At 52.3% G+C, this 10,000-nt stretch overlaps 1 protein-coding gene across 1 annotated transcript in view; it reads left to right on the top strand.

Moving 5' to 3' along the window:
* Positions 1-10,000, top strand: part of ncanb (neurocan b) — an 84,041-nt gene that overhangs the window by 22,658 nt on the left and 51,383 nt on the right. Inside the window, exon 2 of the mRNA XM_084675447.1 lies at positions 2,063-2,142. Within this exon, the coding sequence (XP_084531573.1) occupies positions 2,070-2,142 (73 nt within the window). The 5' untranslated portion in view covers positions 2,063-2,069. The remainder of the gene's footprint in view (positions 1-2,062; positions 2,143-10,000) is intronic.

Genomic DNA, 10,000 nt, shown 5'->3' with positions numbered 1-10,000 from the left:
AGGGGAAGGAGGCAGAAGGAGAGGGGAAGGAGAGGGGAAGGAGGGAGAAGGAGAGGAGAAGGAGGGCAATGGAAAGGAGAAGGAGGGAGAAGGAGAGGGGAAGGAGGGAGATGGAGAGGGGAAGGAGGGAGAAGGAGAGGAGAAGGAGAGGGGAAGGAGAGGGGAAGGAGGGAGAAGGAGAGGAGAAGGAGAGGAGAAGGAGAGGGGAAGGAGAGGGGAAGGAGGGAGAAGGAGAGGGGAAGGAGGGAGAAGGAGAGGGCAAGAGACAAGGCTGACAGGAGACACCAGCCTTTGATAGCCCAGACGGAACACCTTCACTGGACCGAAGGAGGAAGCGTTGATCAAAGAGGACTTTCTCAGTGTGCTGGCCACCCCCACTTCCCTGACCACCCACAGCACCACACATACGCACACCGCCACTCGCACACACACAATGCCACACACATGCACATACAGACTTCGGGAGAACAGTGTGTGTCAAAGGCAGAAGATACAATTAACAGATATCCCCCTGAGTGTTGGAGCTGTAGGGAAGACAGTGATGGAGGTTACAGGCTGGTAGCTCAGAGGTCGCCCTGGAGATGAAGAATACTGCTCTGGTCCTGGCTGAAGGGAGGGAGGGAGGGAGGGAGGGAGGGAGGGAGGGAGGGAGGGAGGGAGGGAGGGAGGGAGGGAGGGAGGGAGGGAGGGAGGGAGGGAGGGAGGGAGGGAGGGAGGGAGGGAGGGAGGGAGGGAGGGAGGGAGGGAGGGAGAGGAGCCAGAGAGATGATGGAGAAAGGTTACGTGGGGGGGTGAAAGAGAGAAAGAGAGAGAGAGATGGAGAGAAAAGGAGAGTGATAGTCTAAGGTTACAGGGCAGATTGTTTTGTGACTGCGACCTATAGAGGGCACAGAAATAGACCCATTGCTATTGATGAAGTAGAGAGAGAGAGAGAGGCAGAGAGACTACTCTGCTAGTAAAGGAAGTATTGATCTTTTACAAATGAGTGTCTGTGTGGCAGTGAGACCCTCAGGAGAGATTTTCCAACAGAATGAGACAAAACTTCACCTCAACATCACCTCTCAGTCATGTCTGCTCTCAGAGATACCCCCCACGGCTGCCCTCGAGCTCACCTACACACTTGCAAGGTGAGGTTTCTGTGAAAGATATTCCTCCCAACATTCACACTTACTCACTGACTTCAGGCCAGACACAGAACATTATTCCCCGTCTGGACCAAGTGCCAAACACCAGGCCTCTGGCTGGGCCTGTGGGAGTTTGTCCTTGCCTTGTCTTTGAGCCTGACAGAACCTTCCGGGCCGGGCTGTAACGGACACCAGCTATCTGTGTTCCTATCTGCTCACGTGGCCTCTGAGAGCCAGGGGCCTGGCCCGGCCCACTCTCCCATCCTGTAAGATCCATTATTCACACGCTGTGGATCTGCGCCTTCTCTCCCTCCGCACTCACAAACATACTCACGCGCACATTTCGCAAACTGAGAAACTCTTTGCAGAGTTCAGACTAAAAACAAACTAACAGATAGCCCAGGGATCGTAAGAAGCCTGTAAAACAACAAGACCAGACATGACCGTTATAGTATCTCCTACCAGGTGTGGACTTGAGTACGGTCGAAACACCTTATTTTGCGCGCAGGGAGAAGGGATAGGTTTCACCGGTAATCCTGTTCAAACGAGCAGCCCCGTGTTTCTGCCGCCGCCGTCCTCCTCGGACGTCTCCCAGCTCTTCGTCTGTTTGGAGCTCCGATGCAAAAAGTCAAACGCGTGCCATGTGTAACAGTCACCATGGGAACAGAGCCATGGTCAAGTTCTTTCGGTTTTCAAATGTACGCCACAGTGTGCCCCTGTGCTTGTGTGTGTGTGTGTGTTTTTGCGCGCGTGTGTGTGTGTGTAAACACGTCTTTCAACATCGGAGGATGATGGATGTTGGATTTCAGCCAACAATTGTGACATTGAATTTTTAAGCTGTCAAAGAGTGACAAAGCTGACTTAGTCTCCTTTCTCTCTGTCTCCCCCTCTCTCTCCCTTTCTCTCTCTCTCTGTCTCCCTCTCTCCTCTCCTCACAGGTCCAGGATGCAGACTGGGGCGTCTATGTGTGGACTGCAGTCTCTGTTGGGCCTTCTCCTGATCCAGTCTCTAGGCTGTGGTGAGTGTACCTCTGTCTCTGTCTCTCTCTCTCCCTGTCCCTGTCCCTCTCTGTCTCTCTCTGTCTCTCTCTGTCTCTCTCTGTCTGTCTCTGTCTCTCTCTGTCTCTCTCTCTCCCTGTCCCTGTCCCTCTCTGTCTCTCTCTGTCTCTCTCTGTCTCTCTCTGTCTGTCTCTGTCTCTCTCTGTCTCTCTCTCTGTCTCTCTCTCTGTCTCTCTCTCTGTCTCTCTCTCTCTCTCTCTCTCTCTCTCTCTCTCTCTCTCTCTCTCTCTCTCTCTCTCTCTCTCTCTCTCTCTCTCTCTCTCTCTCTGTCTCTCTCAGCCTCCAAGTCTCCATATTCGAGGCCAGGTCAGTCGCAGCCTCCCTGGCCTCCACCCACTGTTAAGACTCTGTAATTACCTTGCCTCTATACTCCCTGGTCACCCATAGCTGAACTGCCCCTGCAGTGGAACACACACACACTAACACACAGTGCACACACACGCCTGTGCGCACACACACAGCCCAAAGCTCAGAGGGGCTCAGGCAGTTGGCAGGTCTCACAGCTGAGCCATGAGGTGGTTTATTCCCATCGTTTTATCTCCCGGTAATTACTTCGACATCTTTTTATAAAAAATAAAAAAAATGTGCGTGCGTGGGGGGGGGAGCCGAATTTGGAGGCGTTTCGACCAGAGGGAGGGGACCGCGTCTCCCTCCCAGGCCTCCTCATCCCTCCCCTGCTCTCCTGCAGAAATAGACGCATGCTCCTTAATCTCCAGAAGCTTCTGAAGCTATTTCCAGTATTTGCAGTTTCACTTGGTCGGTGTTCCCTTTGAAGGCTGAGAAGAACTGACGGTTTTGAGAGCGTAATGCCTGTGCTGGACTGTCAAGTTTGTTTAGACATCCATCCCTTCATCCATCCATCCCTTCATCCCTCCAGCTACCCATCCCTCCCTCCCTCCCTCCCTCCCTCCCTCCCTCCCTCCCTCCCTCCCTCCCTCCCTCCCTCCCTCCCTCCCTCCCTCCCTCCCTCCCTCCCTCCCTCCCTCCCTCCCTCCCTCCCTCCCTCCCTCCCTCCCTCCCTCCCTCCCTCCCTCCCTCCCTCCCTCCCTCCCTCCCTCCCTCCCTCCCTCCCTCCCTCCCATTCATCCCTCCCTCCCTCCCTCCCTCCCTCCCTCCATTCATCCATCCATCCCTCCCTCCCTCCCTCCCTCCCTCCAACCATCCCTCCATCCATCCATCCATCCATTAATCCTCACTCTCTTTCTCAGCCTGTCTCTATCTGTCTTTCTCTGTCTTTCTTTCTCTGTCTGTCTTATCTGTGTCTATTTGCATCTCTCTCTTCCTCTCTATTTCTCCCTGTAGTTCCATCTAATATGGCCATACACTCCTTCGTGGCACATACACACAAAAGGATCTTCTGGGGTGCTTGTGGTGTGGGTGGTGTGTGGGGCTGTGTAGGACTGTGCACCCCCTGTGACCTGGCCTCCCAGTCAGGCCCAAACACCTCTTATCTTCCCAGCACAGCAGCCCCTGCTTCTGCAGGGTGGTGATGGTGGGGGGGGGGGTGTGTAACGCCTCAGCCCTGCATGCGCTCTGTGCCCCCTGGGTGCCCTCGCTAGCACACCCCAGGTGCCCCGCCTGTCTCCCCGCCCAGCCCGCTGCCATTTGCAAGCCATTGTTGCCCGGAGAAACAGCAAAGCATTGTGGGAGCCCTGGGTTGCCTTGACTCGGCGGGGCGGTCGCTCACCACTGGAGACGTGACTGGAGCATATTGCGTGTGTGTGTGTTTGTGTGTGTGTTTCTGCCTGCCTGTGTGCCAGGAAGAGAGTTAGGAAACTTGCTCAGCACGCACACATACCAGCGCTGGTGGTACGCTGCCCAAGAAGCACACACACACACACCCTGCTTCCTCTTTGCCGAGTGTGTCACGCCAGCACACACACACACACACACACACACACACACACACACACACACACACACCCTCCTTCATGGGTCACTGAGTATGTACATGAACATACTGATGTGAAGATAGGTGATGTAGCACAGTATGGAGGTGGGGGGTGGGAGGGCACTGACGCTTGCCCTACAGACTGTTTGACGGGCGGGGGGCAGAGACAGCGGTGTTGGCAGGGGGTCCAAGGCAGGGGGCCCAAGGCAGGGGGCCCAAGGCAAGGAGTCCAAGGCAGGGGGTCCAAAGGCCCCGTGCCACACCAGATAAATGTATCGTAATGCCACAAGGGTCGGGGATTAGTCACGGCACAAGCGTGGGATTGTCGGAAAAGCCGTGGCCTGGCATGGTGTGGCCTTGGCATGGCCTGGTGTAGCCTTGGCATGGCCTGGTGTAGCCGTGGCCTGGCATGGTTTGGCCTTGGCATGGCCTGGTGTAGCCTTGCTTGTGGGGTGCAGGAAGGAGGAGGAGGCAAAGAAGAAAAGGGTGAGGACAGGGAGGAGGCCGTTGAACAAAGGAGGAGAGTCAGTAGGGGGAAGAGTGGAGGAAGAAGAGGAGAGAGGAGATGAAGGGAGAGGAACAGAGGGAAGATGGAGGACGAGAGGAGAGGGGGCGGGGGGCGGGTCCCAGTCGGAAGATTTCCTGCGAGGAAAATGCCAGCATGGGAATGTCATTTCCAAGGCTGCTTGTGGGTTCCAGCTGTGTGACACACACACACACACACGCACGCTTGTTTAATCTGACAGGCACTACTGGCTGTCAGTGAGGAAACCATGGTGCTTAAGGTGTGTGTGTGTGTGTGTGTATGTATGTGTGTGTGGCTTGTGGAACAAATTGTTGTCCTCTACCACTCAAACGGAGTGACTTTATGTTTAGCTTCCGTGTTTATAAGTATTAAACCACGAGTGGATCGGAAATACACTAATGTGCACCTTGAAATGAATAATGACTAGTTCATAGACACAGTGGTTCCATTAAATTCATTAAATCGGTTCCATAACAGGACTGTAGAACCTAGGACCTAAGACGCGACAGGCCTCCTGACCCCACTACTGGTCTCCAACCGGTTACAGAATGTACTTTAGGCCTGATCACTGCTAACTCCTGGTCTATACATGACTGTCATTGATGCATAATATCTGTTACCATATTAACACATTCTGTATGAGTAAAAAGATAGAATGTATGAAACAAAAAAGGCAATAGCTAATCTTCTGTCATTAACAGAAGCACATAGGAAATCCTTGATTTCTTCCACTGTGTGTGTCTGTGCATGGGTGTGTGTTTTCCTCCCATCAGAACATTCTCCCCATTTCAGCTTGTAGTGCTTCTGTTGCCATGGTAATTATTAAGGATGGTTTGGGGGAGTTAGCAACTGCAGGGATACATATCTCATTTATTTCCCTCTCTCTCTCTCTCTCTCTCTCTCTCTCTCTCTCTCTCTCTCTCTCTCTCTCTCTCTCTCTGTCTCTGTCTCTGTCTCTCTCTCTGTCTCCCTCTCTCTCTCTGTCCCCCTCTCTCTGTCTCTCTCTCCCGCACTCTTTCTCTCTATTTATCTGTCTCTGTATCTCTCTTCTCATGATTGGTTTCCCACCACTGCCTTCTTTCCGTTCCTTCCCTCCTCTCCTCCTCTCCTCCCCTAATCTCCTCCTCTTTCTCCCTACTGTATCCCCTGTCCTACTCTCCTCATACTCCTCCAACTGATTCAGAAACGTTTATCAGGTTACCGCATATAAAACATTCCCAAACCCCCAGGCTCTATATTGAGCTGCCTGCAGATCCTTCTCTGCATGCAGTCTTGAGAAGTGTTTTTGCTCAAGCACTCCACAACACAATCACCTCAAATCAACAGTGCGATTATTTCAGCTCCAAAATTTGAGTTTGTGAGAAAGAGGACACCTCATCGCGTCGGCCGGGGGGGGGGGGGGTCGTATTGCATGCTGCAGTCTCTGATCAAAAGGACCGTTCTCTCTACAGTCAGAGCTCACGCAAGAAGGTGGAATGTAAGGGAGATACCCTTTCCAAAACTTGTAAGGGCGTAACAGAAACACAAACATCCGACGAGGCAAAATCCCAGACAATTTTGGAAATCCCTGCCGGACACATTTTTTAGGTCTTGAAAAGAGGACATGTCCGGGTAAAAGCGGACGTCTGGTCACCCTACTGTAACGTATTGGAGATCCGGGTTCGATTCCCCTCCCAGGGCCCGGCACCTGACTAAGAGATCAGCTGCCAGGTGGTTCAGACAGGCGATGCAAGACACGAGTAAATACCTGACACGCAGTCAGTGGGGATGACAGGAGACCACCCAGAGCTGCATGCATGTCTGCCTGTCGCCTAATGAGACACAAGAGCAGCTTTCACTGGAAAGCCCATCACAGGTGAGACTAGTGGAGGGACAGGCGAAGAATAGAGAGAAATGTATGTCATTGCGTTGATGTTACAGTGGAAGAGACTATTAGCAGGCCGGCTCAGCTGTAAACAAGTGCTGTGTCGGGCTGATAAAGGATTCCGACAGAAGTTTATTATTTGCGTGTGCTCTGGAAAAGAAAAAAAAAAAGTGACAAATGTGAGAAAGTTGACAATCCCATCGATCAAGACGGCGTCTGTTATTCAGCAGAACGAAAAACTGCGGGAGTGGGACCGACAGAGGGAGAGAGAGAGAGAGAGAGAGAGAGAGACAATGATAAAGCAGAGAGGCAAAGAAGGAGAAGAATGGAAAGAAGCGGGAGAGAGAAAACGAGAGAGAGGCTTCTTGTCTTCACAACTCAGCCCTTAATGGCCAAAGGGGACAAGCTCCTCCCCTTCTGCTTGGTCACACCCCCCTGGCCCCTCCCCTCATTACCCAGAGGTTCTTCGGGGGAAAGAACCCTCAATGGAAAACTGACTTACTTCCAAACAAAGGCTGGTCTCATGGGGTTTACGCTGGTAAAAACATTTCCATCTAAATGCAGATTTGGTCTATCTACTTTGATAAGGCCATGCTGCTTACATTCATTATTCAACCAACTGGGAATGAAGCCATTTTTCCTCAACCTCAGTCTTCCTCTAAGCTATCATTTAGGCTCTGAAGCAGGTACCTGCCATTGATTTCTTTTGATTTTATGTTGTAAATTGCACCAAGGGCAAAGCCTCCAAACGCCTGTGGCAAAAGCAGGAAAAAAAAAACAAGAAATGCATTTGTACAAATAAGGTTGACAGATAAAGACTCGGAGGAGTTGGGGGAGGGGGGGGGGGGTGTGGGGGGGGAGGGGGTGGTGTGTGTGTGTGTGGTTGGGGGGACTTCTCCTCGAGGTGGTCACGTCTGGTGTGCTTTGTCCGTCGTACGTGAATCTGACTGCCAGGATACACAGGCAGCACAATGGCAGTGCAGATCAGGGAGTTGGCCGAGGGCCAGGAGGACGGTGCTGGTGGTTTGGTGAGGCAGCGTCTTGCCTCTCCTCTCCTCGCCTCGCCTCGCAGCTGAAACACCATCCCTGCCTCTCCAGCTCTAAACTACAGTTGGCTGGATTAGATCCTACCCTGCTTCAGGCTTGATGGCCCAGAAATTGCAGTTTGATATAATCCTTGGGGACGGTTTGCCAGTGTGTGTGTGTGTGTGTGTGTGTGTGTGCGTGTGTGTGTGTGTGTGTGTGGTAAACACTGATGTGTGCCACATACCCCTTGGAGGTAAAGAGGAGGAGGAGAAGAGGGGGAATTCTGGCAAGAACTTCAGAATGTTTGTGTTTGTGTGTGGGCTTGTTTGTGGAATGGTGTGTGTGTCTGCTTGTGCGTGTGTATGTGTGTGTATGCGTGTGTGTGTGTGTGTGCTTGTTTGGGTGTCTATGGGGTTGCTGACTCATCGCTCCGAGCTTTAGTGGACAAGCTCTGGGCATCTCCGACTCTGAAAAAGTGTTATACAGGGATGTACTGTACTTTAGACATCCAATCCAACATCTCCACTTCCTCTTATAAGTCATGACACCCACACACCCCTACCCTTCTCCATCATCTCCCAGGTTCTCTGAGCACCAATCTCACTGCTTCAGTTCATCCGGCTTGGTCCTTCTCTCTGATGCAGCTGAGTTTAAGAACTTTATCCTGAATGAAAGTTCTTCCTGGTTGAGAAGAGAATGTTGTTGACTGGTGTTGTTAAGAACACGGTTTTTGTGTCACAAGGAGAGACAGCTTCAGGCGGGGGATCTCAAAGCTCCGCAGCACCACAGCTTTGCGCTGGGCTGTCAGCAAAAGGTCAATTGTCCCTCGGCGCTACGAAAATACTCGCTTCTCACCTCGTCTCGTTGCGCGGCCCAACACAAGGTGTTTCAGACGGCGTGTTCTACGAGGCAGCTGCTCGGAGTGGGTGGAGCCCGCTCAGAGAAGCAGTGTCCTGGGGTCGGACGTCACGGTCGTGTCTGCGCGCCGTGGCGTTTCCCCGTGGTCAGTGGCTCGTTGCGTCGTTGTTTTCTTCACGGGTCGCCGCTTGAATCCGGGTCACGTGGAGGTCGAACAAGGGCCCCTTTTTCCAGGAAAACAAGTCTTTTGAGCCAGGCTCTGTGGTTGAGGGAAGAGGGCTTGGTCAGCCAATCAGAAGGCTTGGTCAGCCAATTAGAAGGCTTGGTCAGCCAATCAGAGGGCTCGGTCAGTCAATCAATCAGAGGGCTCGTCAGCCAATCAGAGGGCTCGGCCAGCCAATCAGAGGGCTCGGCCAGCCATCAGAGGGCTCGGCCAGCCATCAGAGGGCTCGGCCAGCCAATCAGAGGGCTTGGTCAGCCAATCAGAGGGGCAACGTCTCTGGGAGAGGAGGTCGAGAGCACGGGTTGATGTTAAGTCCTCTATGAAGTGGCACTCAGAGTCTTGGATGTAGAAATGAGGCAGCCACTTAGGCAACTGTCGCCCATTCCTCTTTAGATGTGGATATGAAGAATGAAAGGTGGGCTGTGTGGAGTGTTTGTGTGTGTGGGGGGGTGGGGGTGGATGGGGGGGAAGGGGGGGTGGGGGTGGGGGTGGGTGGGGGTCATGAATAATGTAAGAGAGACAAGATGTTTTTCTTCACTGAATGTCCCAGGGTGTTCATTGGAATCTGGAGGGGCGATGGTGCACACACAGACACACACACACACACACACACCGTAACACACACACACACACACACACCGTAACACATACACACACACACACACACATACAGACACACACACACACACCGTAACACACACATCTATCCTCTATTGGCCGTAATTCAATAGGAATCAAAAATGAGGCAACTGAAGAAGACGGCATAATGAAATGAGCTCCTGGCCAGCAAAGAAAACATCAAGCCTGGGGAGAAGAAGAAGGGGAGGGAAATATAAAGTAAAACGAAAATAAAACTGTTAATAAATAAATGTATATAGAAATAAATTGACCGTGCGAGAAAAACAGAATATTTGGCAGGCTTTTCCGTTCTCCAGCTTTTGCCATGTGGTTGTGGCGGGAGTTGAGATGAAGGGAGAGGACGGAACAATGTTCCTGTGATCCTCTGAGGAGGTATTGCTCTTCCAATCTGCTCGTTAATTACGCTGTGGATTGGAAGGGAAATTCCCGACGGTGCTGGATCTAATCACCCTGAGAAGGTGTAGCCCAACTGCAGGTGTGCCTTAAACTGATACTAATATAACAAAATCTATACACTTCTCATCGCCTCGCTCTCCCAACTCCCAAAATCTCTCTCTTCCTCTGTCGGTCTTTTCTCCACTTCCTTGCAACGACATCGTTTTTAATTAGTCGTTTTCGCTGTCTTTCTCTCCCTCTCCCCCTCTCCTCCCCCCCCCTCTCTCTCTCTCTCTCTCTCTCTCTCTCTCTCTCTCTCTCTCTCTCTCTCTCTCTCTCTCTCCCCCTCTCTCTCTCTCTCTCTCTCTCTCTCCCCCCTCTCTCTCTCTCTCTCTCTCTCCCCCCCCCCTCTCTCT

The sequence above is a fragment of the Hypomesus nipponensis genome, chromosome 16, assembly GCF_054491055.1.
Source record: "Hypomesus nipponensis isolate SF chromosome 16, ASM5449105v1, whole genome shotgun sequence".
In the NCBI taxonomy this organism is placed as follows: Eukaryota; Metazoa; Chordata; class Actinopteri; order Osmeriformes; family Osmeridae; genus Hypomesus; species Hypomesus nipponensis.
The sequence above is the reverse complement of the archived record's forward strand: the minus strand, read 5'-3'. Positions and strand labels throughout refer to the sequence as shown.